The sequence below is a fragment of the Oncorhynchus keta genome, chromosome 10 (genome assembly GCF_023373465.1).
Source record: "Oncorhynchus keta strain PuntledgeMale-10-30-2019 chromosome 10, Oket_V2, whole genome shotgun sequence".
NCBI classification, from domain to species: domain Eukaryota; kingdom Metazoa; phylum Chordata; class Actinopteri; order Salmoniformes; family Salmonidae; genus Oncorhynchus; species Oncorhynchus keta.
The window spans coordinates 9,234,760-9,253,061 of record NC_068430.1 but is presented as its reverse complement, the minus strand read 5'-3'; the positions used below and the strand labels follow the sequence as shown (position 1 = coordinate 9,253,061).

General features: G+C 42.6%; 1 protein-coding gene and 1 long non-coding RNA gene across 2 annotated transcripts in view; one reads left to right on the top strand and one right to left on the bottom strand.

Annotated features, from left to right (window-relative positions):
- The window catches only part of LOC118376290 (zinc finger E-box-binding homeobox 2-like), a 74,782-nt gene extending 64,601 nt beyond the window's left edge, over nt 1–10,181 (top strand). Inside the window, exons 3-9 of the mRNA XM_052528624.1 lie at nt 3,639–3,863; nt 4,158–4,309; nt 6,168–6,270; nt 6,440–7,947; nt 8,030–8,251; nt 8,465–8,648; nt 9,327–10,181. Of these exons, the coding sequence (XP_052384584.1) occupies nt 3,639–3,863; nt 4,158–4,309; nt 6,168–6,270; nt 6,440–7,947; nt 8,030–8,251; nt 8,465–8,648; nt 9,327–9,979 (3,047 nt within the window). The 3' untranslated portion in view covers nt 9,980–10,181. The remainder of the gene's footprint in view (nt 1–3,638; nt 3,864–4,157; nt 4,310–6,167; nt 6,271–6,439; nt 7,948–8,029; nt 8,252–8,464; nt 8,649–9,326) is intronic.
- A 4,426-nt stretch (nt 10,182–14,607) lies between these two features.
- LOC127932095 (uncharacterized) lies at nt 14,608–16,394 on the bottom strand. Its single transcript, XR_008144028.1, has 2 exons — nt 16,125–16,394; nt 14,608–15,904 (listed from the first exon to the last, which is right to left on the bottom strand). It is a non-coding gene; the product is annotated as an uncharacterized LOC127932095 (long non-coding RNA).
- Between the last annotated feature and the right edge of the window lie 1,908 nt (nt 16,395–18,302).

Sequence of the window (18,302 nt, the reverse complement as noted above, 5' to 3'; positions counted from 1 at the left end):
ATCAATGTAGTTTTGTTTTGATTGTGTTATAATTTGGTTTATCTTGATTGATTGGATGTTCTGGTCCTGAGGCTTCAGTGTGTTAGTAGAACAGGTTTGTGAACTCAGACCCCGGACCAGCTGGATGAGGGGACTCTTTTCTTTGCTCAGCTCTTGGCATTGCAGGGCTTGGTAATGATATGAGAGGGGGGTCACTGTATTTTAGATGTTTCCAAAACTGAATTGCTCTTTTTAAAGTTTTTATTATCAATGGATATTGGCCTAATTCTGCCCTGCATGCATTGTTTGTAGTTTCCCCTTGGACATGTAGGAGAACTTTGTGTGGATGGCTTCAATGGGGTGTTTGTCCCATTGGGTGAAACCCAATTTTAATAGGTATTTCAATTAGAAAAAGCTTTGTTTAATGGTGTAGAATGCCCTGCGTGCTTTCTCTCTCAGTTCTTCCTTCACTGCCTCATTTAGGTGTCCAGATGAGCTTACTTTTAAACCTAAGTAATTGTGTATATATATATACTGTATATATAGTTGGTCTCCCTCTCCCTCTCCCTCTCCCTCTCCCTCTCCCTCTCTCTCTCTCTCTCTCTCTCTCTCTCTCTCTCTCTCTCTCTCTGTCACACTCTCTCTCTCTCTCTCTCTCTCTCTCTCTCTCTCTCTCTCTCTCTCTCTCTCTCTCTCTCTCTCTCTCTCTCTCTCTCTCTCTCTCTCTCTCTCTCTCTCTCTCTCTCTGTCTCTGTCTCTGTCTCTGTCTCTCTCTCTCTCTCTCTCTCTCTCTCTGTCTCTCTCAGTCACACTCTCTCTCTCTCTCTCTGTCTCTCTCTCTGTCTCTCTCTCAGTCACACTCTCTCTCTCTTTCTTTCTCTCTTTCTCTCTTTCTTTCTCTCTTTCTTTCTCTCTCGCTTTCTTTCTCTCTCTCTCTTTCTCTCTTTCTTTCTCTCTTTCTCTCTTTCTTTCTCTCTTTCTCTCTTTCTCTCTCTCACACACTCACTCCCCTCTCACCTCATGTGATTTGGCAAAGCATGATGAAGGCAAAGCCCAGTTTTTACAGCACTCAACCACAGAGGCTCTTCCCTTGCCACATGAACAACAGATCAAAAAAATGCCAACATCTGCAAAGATTTGAAAAATATTCCTCAGTCTGTGACTGGTATGAAGCTCAGCAAGGAGCAGAGCACTCTGACTGTCCTGTCTCGTCTTCTCTTTACTTTACATTACATCACTCTGACTGTCCTGTCTCGTCTTCTCTTCTCTTTACATTACATCACACTGACTGTCCTGTCTCGTCTTCTCTTTACTTTACATCCCTCTGACTGTCCTGTCTCGTCTTCTCTTTACTTTACATCACTCTGACTGTCCTGTCTTCTCTTTACTTTACATTACATCACTCTGACTGTCCTGTCTCGTCTTCTCTTTACTTTACATCCCTCTGACTGTCCTGTCTCGTCTTCTCTTTACTTTACATCCCTCTGACTGTCCTGTCTCGTCTTCTCTTTACTTTACATCACTCTGACTGTCCTGTCTTCTCTTTACTTTACATTACATCACTCTGACTGTCCTGTCTCGTCTTCTCTTTACTTTACATCCCTCTGACTGTCCTGTCTCGTCTTCTCTTTACATTACATCACTCTGACTGTCCTGTCCTGTCTTCTCTTTACTTTACTTTACATTACATCACTCTGACTGTCCTGTCTCGTCTTCTCTTCTCTTTACATTACATCACTCTGACTGTCCTGTCTCGTCTTCTCTTCTCTTTACATTACATCACTCTGACTGTCCTGTCTCGTCTTCTCTTTACATTACATCACTCTGACTGTCCTGTCTCGTCTTCTCTTTACATTACATCACTCTGACTGTCCTGTCCCGTCTTCTCTTCTCTTTACATTACATCACTCTGACTGTCCTGTCTCGTCTTCTCTTTACATTACATCACTCTGACTGTCCTGTCTCGTCTTCTCTTTTACTTTACATCACTCTGACTCGTCTTCTCTTTACATTACATCACTCTGACTGTCCTGTCCCGTCTTCTCTTCTCTTTACATTACATCACTCTGACTGTCCTGTCTCGTCTTCTCTTTACATTACATCACTCTGACTGTCCTGTCCCGTCTTCTCTTCTCTTTACATTACATCACTCTGACTGTCCTGTCTCGTCTTCTCTTTACATTACATCACTCTGACTGTCCTGTCCCGTCTTCTCTTCTCTTTACATTACATCACTCTGACTGTCCTGTCTCGTCTTCTCTTTACATTACATCACTCTGACTGTCCTGTCCCGTCTTCTCTTCTCTTTACATTACATCACTCTGACTGTCCTGTCTCGTCTTCTCTTTACATTACATCACTCTGACTCGTCTTCTCTTTACTTTACATCCCTCTGACTGTCCTGTCTCGTCTTCTCTTCACTTTACATCCCTCTGATTGTCTCGTCTTCGCTTTACATTACATCACTCTGACTGTCCTGTCTCATCTTCTCTTTACATTACATCACTCTGACTGTCCTGTCTCATCTTCTCTTTACATTACATCACTCTGACTGTCCTGTCTCATCTTCTCTTTACATTACATCCCTCTGACTGTCCTGTCTCATCTTCTCTTTACATTACATCACTCTGACTCGTCTTGTCTCATCTTCTCTTTACATTACATCACTCTGACTCGTCTTCTCTTTACTTTACATCACTCTGACTGTCCTGTCTCGTCTTCTCTTTACATTACATCACTCTGACTGTCCTGTCTCATCTTCTCTTTACTTTACATCACTCTGACTGTCCTGTCTCGTCTTCTCTTTACATTACATCACTCTGACTGTCCTGTCTCATCTTCTCTTTACATTACATCACTCTGACTGTCCTGTCTCATCTTCTCTTTACTTTACATCACTCTGACTGTCCTGTCTCATCTTCTCTTTACTTTACATCACTCTGACTGTCCTGTCTCATCTTCTCTTTACTTTACATCACTCTGACTGTCCTGTCTCGTCTTCTCTTTACATTACATCACTCTGACTCGTCTTGTCTTTACATTACATCACTCTGACTCGTCTTGTCTTTACATTACATCACTCTGACTCGTCTTCTCTTTACATTACATCACTCTGACTGTCCTGTCTCGTCTTCTCTTTACATTACATCACTCTGACTGTCCTGTCTCATCTTCTCTTTACTTTACATCACTCTGACTGTCCTGTCTCATCTTCTCTTTACTTTACATCACTCTGACTGTCCTGTCTCGACTTCTCTTTACTTTACATTACATCTGCCTGTGATTGAACTCAACGGGGAAAATCTTCTAGGATATTCCTGCCCATGTCCAGAGCAGACATCAAGTTCTCTCTTTCACAGTTCATCACATCATTTTTTTAAACACAGTCTAACTCTGTATTTTAAAGTGTTAAACAATGACTATAACAGTATGACAAGATCATTTAAAACGGACACGTCATGTGGGATATGCCAACTGTCCCTGTCCCCAGACCAGACATCAGACAGCCTATTCTCTAGATAATGTATAATTATATATACGGAATTAGGGACTATTAATGAAGTACATACTACATAGAAAATAAAAGGTCATTTTGTCTCTTTGTTTCTGTTCATCACCGTTACACCTCGGTACCCTCTCACTCTGTCTCTGTTCCCCAGCAGGTCAGAGGTCAGACAGCAGGGCCTTGGAGGACTTGGCCCACTATGACTTCCTGGTTCAGTTGAGAAAGGCATCCTCCCACCAACCTGCCTCACACCACTACCACCTGCCCCCCAACGGCAGAAGCCCTGCCCCAGCCATGTACCACACTGGCAGTCTACGCCTCCATGATGACCTCCCTCCCGTCTGGTCTGTTGGGGCTCGGCGCTCATCTGAAAGACCAGGTAGGTTATGGATATTGCATCCTTATAAACACACCTGGCATTTCCACAAATCTCTGTTGATGTAGCCCACAAGGCTAATTTGAGTAGAATATTTGTAGTTACATTTACAACATCCGTGGAGCTATTGTCAGAATAGCAGGAAATACATCCTTATGTCATTAACGGCCAGATAGATGGATTCCTCGATGGCTGTTGACTACAGTTTGAATCCTTGACATTGTGTTTCTTAAACTTTTTGTTTCTGAATGAATTTATTGAATTCTATTGTCCTCTATCTGGCCATGTGTGTCCTAGACGGCGTCCCTTTAAATCTACAGGCTTGCCCGTTCTGCCAGCATACTTTCCACCGCGGAGAGTCCCTACGCGAGCACATCAGGTTTTGCCACGAGCGGGACGGGGGACACTATAGAGCTCAGATGGAACGACACATGGGACTGCACAGTCAGGTACATGGCAAGGGGACACACTGGACGAAATATAAAATCTTTTGGAGTCCACCTACTACAAGGTGCTACTCTTTCTGAAGGTTTTTCAAGGCGGATATGACCAGCAATCTAATGACTCCAAAAAAGCATTATGTCAGAGCATTCGGAAAGTGTTCAGACCCCTTCCCTTTTTCCACATTTTGTTACGTTACAGCCTTGTCCTAAAAAGGATTCATTGTTTTTTCCCCTCGTCAATCTACACACAATACCCCATAATGACATCACAATACCCCATAATGACATCACAATACCCTATAATGACATCACAATACCCCATAATGACATTACAATACCTCATAATGACAAAGCAAAAACATGTTTTAAAAATCTTTGCAAGTGTATATAAAAAAAATTGAATATCACATTTACATAAGACCCTTTACTCAGTACTTTGTTGAAGCACCTTTGGCAGCGATTACAGTTCCAAGTCTTCTTGGGTATAAGGCTACAAGCTTGGAACACCTGTATTTGGGGAGTTTCTCCCATTCTTCTCTGCAGATCCTCTCAAGCTCTGTCAGGTTGGATGAGGAGCGTCGCTGCACAGCTATTTTCAGGTCTCTACAGAGATGTTCGATCAAGTTCAAGTCCGGGCTCTGACTGGGCTACTCAAAGACATTCAGTCTGAGGTCCTTAACGCTCTGGAGCAGGTTTTCATCAATGATCTCTCTGTAGTTGGCTCCATTCATCTTTCCCTCGATCCTGACTAGTCTCCCAGTCCCTGCCGCTGAAAAACATCTCCACAGCATGATGCTGTCACCACAATGCTTCACTGTAGGGATGGTGCCAGGTTTCCTCCAGACGCGATGCTTGGCATTCAGGCCAAAGTGTTCAATCTTGGTTTCATCAGACCAGAGAATCTTGTTTCTCATGGTCTGAGTCTTTTAGGTGCCTTTTGGCAAACTCCAAGCGGGCTGTCATGTGCCTTTTACTGAAGAGTTGCTTCTGTCTGGCCACTCTACCATAAAGGCCTAATTGGTGGAGTGCTGCAGAGATGGTTGTCCTTCTGGAAGATTCTCCCATCTCCATAGAGGAACCCTGGAGCTCTGTCAGAGTGACCATCAGGTTCTTGGTCACCTCCCTGACCAAGGCCCCTTTCCCCCGATTGCTCAGTTTGGCCGGGAGGCCAGGGGGACTCTAGGATGAGTCTTGGTGGTTCCAAACATTTAAGAATGATGGAGGCCACTGTGTTCTTGGGGGCCTTCAATACTGCATAAATGTTTTGGTACCCTTCCCCATATCTGTGCATCGACACAATCCTGTCTCGGAGCTCTACGGACAATTCCTTAGACCTCATGGCTTGGTTTTTGCTCTGACATGCACTGTCAATTCTGGGACATTATATAGACAGGTGTGTGCCTTTCCAAATCATGTCCAATCAATTGAAATTTACCACAATCAAGTTGTAGAAACATCTCAAGGATGATCAATGAAAACAGGATGCACTTGAGCTCCATTTTGCGTCTCATAGCAACAGGTCTGAATACTTATGTAATTAAGGTATTTCTGTATAGTTTTTTTCTTTATACATTTGCACACAAAAAATTATCTGTTTTTGTTTGTCATTATGGGTTATTGTGATGTCATTATGGGGTATTGTGGTGTCATTGTAGGGTGTTGTGTGTAGATTGATGAGGAACATGTTTTATTTAATCAATTTTAGAATAAGGCTGTAACGTAACAAAATGTGGAAAAAGTCAAGGGGTCTGAATACTTTCCAAATGCCCTGTAGTTTGACTGTAGAAAAGGCATGATATGCAATCTCTCAATCTCCTGTTGACCAGAACTGATTTGACTGAATGCGTGTTTGTGATTGGTGCAGCACATTGACCATGGTGCGGAGAGCAGGAAGTTCAAGTGTTTTCAGTGCGGGAAATCCTTCAAGTACAAACACCACCTCAAAGAGCACCTCCGCATCCACAGTGGTAATTTAACCTTTTCTTACATGAAATATTCCATATGAATTTGATTGGTTTTATGTTAAAGCAATAAGACATGAGAACCCATGGTAATTAATACACGACTAAGGGTTGTTCTTAGGCACGACGCGAAGCATCTTCAACTGAGGTTCCGTGTCTGTGCTTCCTTCTTTAGGTGAGAAACCGTATGAATGTTCCAACTGCAAGAAGCGCTTCTCTCACTCTGGCTCCTACAGCTCACACCTCAGCAGTAAGAAGTGCTTGACAGGAGGAGGAGGAGGAGGAGGAGGAGGAGGAGGAGGAGGAGGAGGAGGAGTAGGAGGAGGAGGGGGACGTAGAGGTGGAGGGGAGAGCTATAACAACAGACATAGCCAGGGGACCTACCAGTCCTCTCCTGCATCACCCTCAGCAGGAAGCAGTAGGAACAGCAGTGGAAAGGGCTCTCCCTCCCTTCCTCACACCCAGAAGCGTCAGTCACCAATGGGCTTAGAGAGGGAGCTGTACTCCCCTGGGGACCAAAGCAGGGGGGTCCTCCAGGGCCGGGAGCTAGGCAGGCTGTGGGACCCCCCAGCGGAGTTCTCCCTCCGGGACAACGTGTTCAAGGGCACCAACCTGCTGCCGTACCTCCATACCAGCGCCGGGGGCAAGTTTGAGCAGATGCTGCAGGAGATGTTTGACAGGGAGGAGGGAGATGTAGGCTCACCCAGGGAGGAGGGAGATGTAGGCTCACCCAGGGAGGAGGGAGATGTAGGCTCACCCAGGGAGGAGGGGAGACTGGAGATTCACAACGGAGGGCGAGACAGGAAGGCAGATGATCCAAAGCAGCTGAAACGCAACCGAACCGGCTCGGGTGAAGGGTACAGGGGTGGAGGTGGGGTGACATGCCACTGGTGCTCCCAGCTCTTCCCCAGCCCTGCCGTGTTACTGCAGCATGAGCGCTACCTCTGTAAGGTGAACCGGCAGGCCATGGAGGTGCCTGAAGGTCCTCGCAGCAAAGACCACCTCTCTCCCCTCTACTTCTCCTCCAGAACCCCTCTCCAGCCTCCCCCACCAGACAACATCAATAAAACCACAGCGATGGTTAACGGTTTCTCCAAAGATAAGTCTCCTCTCCAGGGACCCTACTGGCACTCTGTCCCTCAGGAGCTGCTAGTCGCCATGCACTCCCCCCTACAGCCCCACCCAGACTCACTATCCATGAGATCCTATTGGTCTAGCCAGGAGAGTGGCAGGAGTGGCGGCAGCCCCGGCCAACCAGCACCAACTAGCCCTGCTACAGACATGTCCTCACTGCAACCAATAGGACCATTACCCTCTTCAGAGATCGACTCGCCCCTCTGCCTGGACCTTTCCTCCACCACTCTCACCCCTCATTGGAGTCGAACCATCCCCCAAGGAAGGACCGGCGGGTCGGTTAGCTCCCAGAATGACCAACCCCTGGATCTCTCCCTCCCCAAGCCCCAGGAGGGGAAAGTCCTGGAGGACAGCATGCCCAGTAATGGACACCCTCGTCTGGGAGAAAAGAGAGAGAAGACCGACAGAGAGCCAGCAGAGAACCAGCAGCTCCACCGGAGGCTGAGTCTCAGTCTACCTTGGCAACAGGTGTGGGACAGGAGGGGTATTATTTATGTCTGGCTGTGTGCTGTTTGTTTTCTACTGTGTTTCTATACAGTGCATGTATGTGCAAAGTGTGATCTGTGGTAAGATTTGACTCGTTTAGGACAATAAACATCAATCTAATCTAAACAAATCTAAATCTCATCAGCATCAAGGTGTCTACAGTGGCGTTCCGATGTTTGAGGGCTCCGTCTACAGTGCATACCCTCTGTTTAACCCCATGATGCCTGCTGGGCTAGCTGGCTCAGGACATGACGTGGTCCCCTCACTGCCCCTCAGTCACCGGTTTCTCTCCCCTATGGTCTACATGATGGAGTCGGACACAGATGCCGTGCTGAAGAGGATCCGTCAGGAGAGACAAGCCATCATGGTAAGAACAACAGTTCCCCTATATGTTATAAATATATAGATATATATAAAGTATAATGTTTATTTCAATTCGATCGCAGAGAAAGACATTTTTCAAATGTATTTCACAGGAATGAACTGTAACTAAACAGAAACCAACGCTGACATCCCCTGAACAGACCCAGATCAGAACCCCCTAACCACTAGTATTGTGAATGTCCCTCCCCCCTCCCAGGGTGAGGTGATGGATTGCGGGGGTCTGGACTACCCCTCTCTGATGGAGGAAGGAGCAGAGGGAGAAGGGGGACCAGGGAGGAAGAGACTGAAGAAGACAGACGACGGCCTGTACGCCTGCGACATCTGTGACAAGACCTTCCAGAAAAGCAGCTCTCTGCTCCGACACAAGTATGAGCACACAGGTATACGCAGTGACATTTCTTATTATTATTATTATTTTTATTATATATTTTTTTTACCCCCTTTTCCCCCCAATTTCGTGGTATCCAATTGTTAGTCGTTTCTATCTTGTCTCATCACTACAACTCCCATACGGGCTCGGGAGAGACGAAGGTCGAAAGCCTCCGAAACACAGCGCGCATCCAACCCGGAAGCCATCCGCACCAATGTGTGGGAGGAAACACCGTGTACCTGGCTACCTGGTTAGCTCGCACTTCGCCCGGGACACGCCACAGGAGTCGCTGGTGCACGATGAGACAAGGATATCCCTACCGGCCAAACCCTCCCTAACCCGGATGACGCTAGGCCAATTTACGCAGTGACATTTATAGAAATGATGAAGCATAATAAATTATACTAAGAGCTCTATTTACACATTCCACGATAGAAATGTAACGGTAATTAAACGGGCCGACGTACGCAACGTTTACCGTGAATGCAGTTCTCCGCAAAACCACGGGAACATTGCCTCACACTGTAAGGCTAAACCTCTGCAATGTGGATTGAATTAGAGCCCTTTTAGTAAGGTTATGGGGAGACAACCAGATAGTATGACCATGGCTTTTAGGGATAATCTCTGTCTTTTGAAAGCTACAGTACAGATGGATTGAGCATGTTTCTGTTCTGATATAATCACACAGGTAAACGTCCCCACGAGTGTCAGATCTGCAGGAAGGCCTTCAAGCATAAGCACCATCTGATGGAGCACAGTCGCCTGCACTCTGGAGAGAAGCCCTATGAGTGTGATAAGTGTGGCAAGAGGTTCTCCCACTCTGGCTCATACTCCCAACACATGAACCATCGATATGCCTACTGTAGCAGGGACCAGGAACAGGAAGGGGTCGAGGAGCCTCCTCTTACCCCAGGAGGGTCCACCGATCTGGGCCATGTTTCCGGGGGCACCCCCCTCTCCATGGAGTACACCTCAATGTTTCTCAGTGATGCCAGTCTGGACGGGGGGATAGGAGGGAGAGCACATGAAGAGGAGGAGGAAGAGGAGGAGGAAGAGGAGGACGAGACAGACAAAACTAAAGGTGGCCATATGAAGGAAGCTTGTACTTTATCAGGGTCAGGGTCTGGTGAAGAGTTAGGGTTGGAGCTGTGCTCTAGCCCTGTGGGGAATGAGAGAGACAGACAGCATGTCCACAGAGACAATGGAGAAGGAGAGAATTCTGGTCTACAGACTTACAGACTTGTAAACAACAATCACTGGGACAGAGATGCGTTGGAACAAAATGGAGACCAGAACACAGACACATACGAGTTGAGCCCAGAAGCTCCACTGTCACAATGACAACAGCGGACAAGTATGCCAAAACCAATGCATCTAGCAACAAACATTTAACATTTTAGTCATTTACTAGACACTCTTATCCAGAGCAACTTACAGTTAGTGTATTAATCTTCAGATCATATCGAGTACATTTTCCCCTCAATAAAGTAGCTATCAGCAAAGTCACTGCTAATGGGGAAAAGAGAAGTGCCTTTTTTTTGGTGGGGGGTTCAGAGGCAGATTGAGAGTCTTGTGAAAATACATTTTTTTTAAACATGCGCTGTTCAAAATGAAGCAAAACCTACACTGTACAAAGCCATATGAACACAGCCAAACTAAGGACCACTTGAACAGATGTCATCAATACAGTAGACAGTACGAGGAATGGTATGATATCCACTCTGATCAGTATGTGAGAAGCCACAGTATTGACCCCTACACATCTGTCACAACAGCTATCAGTTGACTGCTTCCTGCTTGTGACTGGGTAAGGTTGAAGGAGTTTGTGTGGTTCCGTAGCAAGCAGTGTTGTTCAATTTGTTTCCAGTTGCCTTTATCAGTATAAATAATTATTATTTATTTGCCAGTATAAGTATTCATTTTTTAAAGGTTTTAAGGTTTTATATTTGTTTACATCATATTCTCCAAAGAACAACAGGTCTCTGTTGTTTGTTAAAACAAATGTATAAGCAGTAAATAGTAACTATTATTCAAATTATAATAAAGGATTAAAGATACATTATTTTGTGCCAAAGCCACAAATTTGTTTCAGGATATATCTGTTATGACTGTGGACAAGCTGTGCATTAATTATGGGCATTAGTATGGAGATAGATTAGTGCCAAAAATGATACAATGACCAAAATTAACGGCAATACATAGCCGTACAAATACAGATTTACCTTGGGGTTTCCATGGTGACTAACGAATGTCTAATACAGTATCTAATTCGTGGAAGGCCGAGTGTGTGTGAATTTTAACTTTTCCCCTTTGTACTGGATTAATATATTAAGGTTAGGTGATTGATTAGTTAAGAAGCCTCACCTGGTTGTTTAGGTCTGAAAATAATAGTAATAATAATAATAATTGTAAACAAACGGTCCTCTAAAAATGTAGTTTGTTATCCCTGATCTAAAAGATCAGCAAGACATCAAGAAGTGGTCTGTGCCACTAGCCACTAGTCACTAGCCACTAGTCACTAGTCACTAGTCACTAGTCACTAGCCACTAGTCACTAGTCACTAGTCACTAGTCACTAGCCACTAGCCACTAGCCACTAGTCACTAGCCACTAGCCACTAGTCACTAGCCACTAGCCACTAGCCATCCTAAACCTTACAGTATTTCTACACACAAGGGGAAAACGAGAGTATGAAGAGTTAACAAAGATACACTTTGAAAAGGACAACATGAAACTTACCCTGCCTCACAATGTTTTATATATTCCATATAGCAGACATGTGGAGTTGGTTTGTCTCTATTAGAAAACGCACAGACATTGTCTCCATGTAATATACTGTGAGTACTGTGCTTGTACAGCAGTAAACTGTCTTCAGAAAGCATTCACACTTTTTACAACCTGAATTAAAAATGTTTACAATTTAGATTTTTTTTTAGGGGGGTCACTGGTTTACACACAATATCCCATAATATCAAAGTGGAAATATGTTTTTCAAAATTTTCACAAATGAATTTTAAAAAAAATGAAAAGTTGAAATGTGTTGAGTCAATAAGTATTTAAGCCCTTTGCTATGGCAAGTCCAGTTCAGGAATAAAGTATGTGCTTAACAAGTCACATGATACGTTTCATGGACTCACTCTGTGTGAGGCACTAAAGTAATACTGCAAAAATAAATACACTGGATTTGCTTATCAGGCAGAACAGGCAGTTAACCCAATGTTCCTAGTAAAATAAAGGTAAAATTAAAAAAAAATTTTTTTTTTATTAATCAATAAGACAGTGAATGTTCCTGAGTGGTCGAGATACAATCTCTGCCAAAGGTGCTTGTACTAAGTATTAGTATTGACCCAAGGGTCTGAATACTTATATATTTATGTGTTCCATTTTCAATAGATATGCAAAAAAAAGTCTAAAAACATGTTTTCACTTTGTCATTATGGGGTATTGTGTGTCGAGGGATGAGACAAAACATATATTTCATCGATTTTGAAACAAGGCTGTAAAACAACAAAATGTGGAATAAATCAAGGGGTATGAATGCTTTCTGAAGGTACTGTATATGACACCCGAATTAAAGCAACGTGTCACACATTTCAATGCCGTTGTAGCCAATATTATTAGAATAACTGAAACAGGACGTTCCCGTTCCCGTTTCTCCACGGGCTATCAGTAAACTCTATGTATATGGGTGTATCACAAGCAAGACGCAGGACCGATTCTAGAACATGTATCATCGTCATACCTCCTATATCTGTCAATGTGAAAACTACCTCAGATATGTTCATCCACCGTGAGTCATCTGTGAATCTGCCACAGCTCTGGTGTTGTACGCGACACCGTTACAGAGAGCTGAGGTGTGACCAAAACCAAAATCATCAGTGTCTGGAGCCGTACTAAATTTCATTTGAATTAAAATATTTTTGAATTTGTATTCCGAAAGTGAATTTTAATTAAACGTATTGTAGAACTCTATGCCTGACTGTTTAGGGTTCGATGTAATCCATATCGCGAATAAAGCACGATTGAAATGTAAAGGCAATGTTCCTGCTTTCGTGTAGACTAATACATTCACAGTTGACGCTGCATATGTCGGTTCAATCGGAAATTGCCTTTACATTTCAGGCGCGCTATAGCGATACGGAGTGCATCGAGTCCTTGGCCTTCCTCTATCACTATGAACTGAAAACTCATCGTGTCAATATTTAGTAACAGAATGTGTAGGTCATCATGCACAACTCAACCAAGGTCAGAATTATTATCTGATTCTGTAGACTTTAACAAAGCCCACCGCTACCCGATGCCACCAGCTTTTAATACTTTTTAGGGGGACAAAGACATTGTATTTTCTTGGACAAAGTAAGCAAATATTATTTTTGAACTCTTGAGTTGATATCGGCACAACTTGTATCAAGCTGTATATTGTTTAGCAACTCAGTTATGCATTTTGTGTTGAATTACATTTCGTTTTTTACATTTTTTTTTTTAAACTTGTGGATATATTTGTAATAAAAATGTGCGTATTGCTTTGTCCTTTTCATGTATTCTTTCAAACACATATATAACAATTACATATGTCCCTGACACCTATTCACAAAAATGTAAACTTGCGTTTATGCGAGTTTACTGTCCACGGCATGATCAGCCTCAGAGACACCAATCACACTGTTCTATGTTAATGACAGGTCTCCTGTGTTCTGGTCAGGGTCACCAGTTTCCTCTTACTGTAAATAGCTCTCGTCACCACTACCAGGCTCCTCAATTCTCTGCTGTAGGGTGACTTCTTGTAGATCATTTGCATAATGATTCAGAGATAGCTAGTTTCTACCCTGAAACATGTGGCTGCCATGCAAAACCTATCAGCTTATGTAGCTGAGTCACAACTAGTCACTCCACTGTCTGGAATATCACAGACAACAGTTGGGAGCTTCTTTATTTAGCAGTTAAAACACTAAACAGTAAATCGATTTTTTTTTTAATACAATCATTTTATATAATGAAATGTAATGTAAAATACATGAAGGGTCAACATTCCAAAGTATCTGGAAGAGTTGGGACACAATGTCTTAAAATCTATCAATATTTCATGACAGACTTTTGATTAGAATAGTGAGTGTTTGAGCTTCTATCTCTCTCTCTCTCTCTCTCTCTCTCTCTCTCTCTCTCTCTCTCTCTCTCTTACTGTGTGTCTCTCTCTCTGTCTCTCTCTCAATTCAATTTCAATTTAAGTGGCTTTATTGACATGGGAAACATATGTTAACATTGCCAAAGCAAGTGAAATAGATGATAAACAAAAGTGGAATAACAATAAAAAATTAACAGTAAACAGTACACTTACAAAAGTTCCAAAAGAATAGAGACATTTCAAATGTGATAGTATGTGTTGTACTGATGTTCAAATGGTTAAAGTACAAAAGGGAAAATAAATAAACATAAATATAGGTTGTATTGGTTGCCCTGCTGTGATTGCACACTGGTATTTCACCCAATAGATATGGGAGTTTATCAAAATTTGATTTGTTTTCGAATTCTTTGTGGGTCTGTGTAATCTGAGGGAAATATGTGTCTCTAATATGGTCATACATTGGGCAGGAGGTTAGGAAGTGCAGCTCAGTTTCCACCTCATTTTGTGGGCAGTGTGCACATAGCCTGTCTTCTCTTGAGAGCCATGTCTGCCTACGGCGGCCTTTCTCAATAGCAAGGCTATGCTCACTGAGTCTGTACATAGTCAAAGCTCTCCTTAAGTTTGGGTCAGTCACAGTGGTCAGGTATTCTGTCACTCTCTGTTTAGGGCCAAATAACATTCTAGTTTGCTCTGTTTTTTTTGTAAATTCTATCCAATCTGTCAAGTAATTATCTTTTGGTTTTCTCATGATTTTGTTGGGTCTAACTGTGTTGCCCCCCCCTCTCTGGTTTTAATATTACTGATCATCACCACAAGCCTGAGAAAAAAAGAAAAAACATCACAGGAAATAATGTTGCCAATAGTTTTATTGCATTGGTTTTTATTAACACATAAATCTCAGTAAATTGCACAATTTGGAGTGAGGAAAAAACACAAACGGTTGATAATTACAGTGATATACAAAATATAAACGCTTTCTGCATATTTAAAATTATTTATTTTTTAAGTGTCTGCCAGTGTGTTTTATGAGATATAACATGTCATCAGTTTTATCCCAAATAGTTTTGTCTCTACACGTGAACAGTGAATATAAACTCTTGTTATAGGAGCATTTTAGGAGTAAATAAAATAGGAATTCAAGGTTTTAAAACAATACGCATAATTGTAACTAACTTTGGGCTGTTTGGGAGTCAGATAGGTATCTGCAGTCATTTCAGGTTATATATACATAACCTGTTATCATATTTCAAAACTGCTTGTGTGGTCCTCAATGCAATAACCAGAATTAGAGCCAGCTCTCAAATGGAATGGGGCAACTCTGGCAGTGCACTGACAAGGATTGGAATACACACAAAGTGTTGTGCCCATTATACAACAATATATAATGACTCTACTTCACTCAACTCTGCTGGTGACAGAAAAACGTGTCCCTCTTTCCCTTCCTTCCATCCATGAGACATGCAAGAAAATGAATAAATATATCAAATAAAACATCAAAATCCAACACACACTCTTTACTTCTTCTCTTCTTTTCTTTCTTGCTTTGTTTTGTCTTCTCCTGCCAAACCCACAGTATTACCAAACCCTCAGTATTACCAAACCCACAGTATTACCAAACCCACAGTATTACCAAACCCACAGTATTACCAAACCCACAGTATTACCAAACCCACAGTATTACCAAACCCACAGTATTACCAAACCCACAGTATTACCAAACCCTCAGTATTACCAAACCCTCAGTATTACCAAACCCACAGTATTACCAAACCCACAGTATTACCAAACCCTCAGTATTACCAAACCCACAGTATTACCAAACCCACAGTATTACCAAACCCACAGTATTACCAAACCCTCAGTATTACCAAACCCACAGTATTACCAAACCCTCAGTATTACCAAACCCTCAGTATTACCAAACCCTCAGTATTACCAAACCCACAGTATTACCAAACCCACAGTATTACCAAACCCTCAGTATTACCAAACCCACAGTATTACCAAACCCACAGTATTACCAAACCCACAGTATTACCAAACCCTCAGTATTACCAAACCCACAGTATTACCAAACCTTCAGTATTACCAAACCCACAGTATTACCAAACCCACAGTATTACCAAACCCACAGTATTACCAAACCTTCAGTATTACCAAACCCACAGTATTACCAAACCCACAGTATTACCAAACCAACAGTACTCCAAACCCACAGTATTACCAAACCCACAGTATTACCAAACCCACAGTATTACCAAACCAACAGTATTACCAAACCCACAGTATTACCAAACCCACAGTATTACCAAACCCACAGTATTACCAAACCCACAGTATTACCAAACCAACAGTATTACCAAACCCACAGTATTACCAAACCAACAGTACTCCAAACCCACAGTATTACCAAACCCACAGTATTACCAAACCCACAGTATTACCAAACCAACAGTACTCCAAACCCACAGTATTACCAAACCCACAGTATTACCAAACCCACAGTATTACCAAACCAACAGTACTCCAAACCCACAGTATTACCAAACCCACAGTATTACCAAACCCACAGTATTACCAAACCAACAGTACTCCAAACCCACAGTATTACCAAACCCACAGTATTACCAAACCCACAGTACTCCAAACCCACAGTATTACCAAACCCACAGTATTACCAAACCCACAGTATTACCAAACCAACAGTACTCCAAACCCACAGTATTACCAAACCCACAGTATTACCAAACCCACAGTATTACCAAACCAACAGTACTCCAAACCCACAGTATTACCAAACCCACAGTATTACCAAACCCACAGTATTACCAAACCCACAGTATTACCAAACCCACAGTATTACCAAACCCACAGTATTACCAAACCCACAGTATTACCAAACCCACAGTATTACCAAACCCACAGTATTACCAAACCCACAGTATTACCAAACCCACAGTATTACCAAACCCACAGTATTACCAAACCCACAGTATTACCAAACCCACAGTATTACCAAACCCACAGTATTACCAAACCCTCAGTATTACCAAACCCACAGTATTACCAAACCCACAGTATTACCAAACCCACAGTATTACCAAACCCACAGTATTACCAAACCCACAGTATTACCAAACCAACAGTACTCCAAACCCACAGTATTACCAAACCCACAGTATTACCAAACCCACAGTATTACCAAACCAACAGTACTCCAAACCCACAGTATTACCAAACCCACAGTATTACCAAACCCACAGTATTACCAAACCCACAGTATTACCAAACCAACAGTACTCCAAACCCACAGTATTACCAAACCCACAGTATTACCAAACCCACAGTATTACCAAACCCACAGTATTACCAAACCCACAGTATTACCAAACCAACAGTATTACCAAACCCACAGTATTACCAAACCCACAGTATTACCAAACCCACAGTATTACAAACCCACAGTATTACCAAACCCACAGTATTACCAAACCAACAGTACTCCAAACCCACAGTATTACCAAACCCACAGTATTACCAAACCAACAGTACTCCAAACCCACAGTATTACCAAACCCACAGTATTACCAAACCCACAGTATTACCAAACCAACAGTACTCCAAACCCACAGTATTACCAAACCTACAGTATTACCAAACCCACAGTATTACCAAACCCACAGTATTACCAAACCCACAGTATTACCAAACCAACAGTACTCCAAACCCACAGTATTACCAAACCCACAGTATTACCAAACCCACAGTATTACCAAACCCACAGTATTACCAAACCCACAGTATTACCAAACCCATAGTATTACCAAACCCATAGTATTACCAAACCCACATTATTACCAAACCCACAGTATTACCAAACCCACAGTACCAAACCCACAGTATTACCAAACCTTCAGAGGGAGTTAATTTTGGGGAAATCCAGATTTTAATAGGATACTTCAGGATTTTTGGGGGCCTTCATCTACATCCCCAGAGTCAGAAGATCTTATGGACCCATTTTTATGTCTCTGCATCCAGTATGAAGGATGTCGAAACGACATGCAGAGACATAAAAATGGTATCCACAAGTTCAACTGACTCTGAGGAAGTAGATAAAGGGCGTCGTTGCCAAAATCCCAAAGTATCCCTTTAAATATCTGCATTTCTAGTTCCTCTTTTGTCTTGTCTTTTGTTTTTGGTTTCCACCAATCACAGGGTAGCTGTCTGCCCTAGCTGACTCTGAAGAGGCGTACATACATACCTCCACACTTCTAGAATTTCTCACGCTTAACTCAATCCACTATTAACAGACCTGGGTTCAAATACTATTTCAAATCTTTCAAATACTTTATCTGTGCTTGATTGATCACGCCTGGTTTAAATGGACCAATAGACAAGTCCCAATAGCTTAAACCCTACCCACCTGGCAGGCTGGCACTCCAGGCAGGCTAGAGCAAGCGCTTAAAGCATTTGAAGATTTCCAATAGTATTTGAACCCAAGTCTGCTGTTAGACAACGGCCAACACTCTAACCCAAAGCCTGA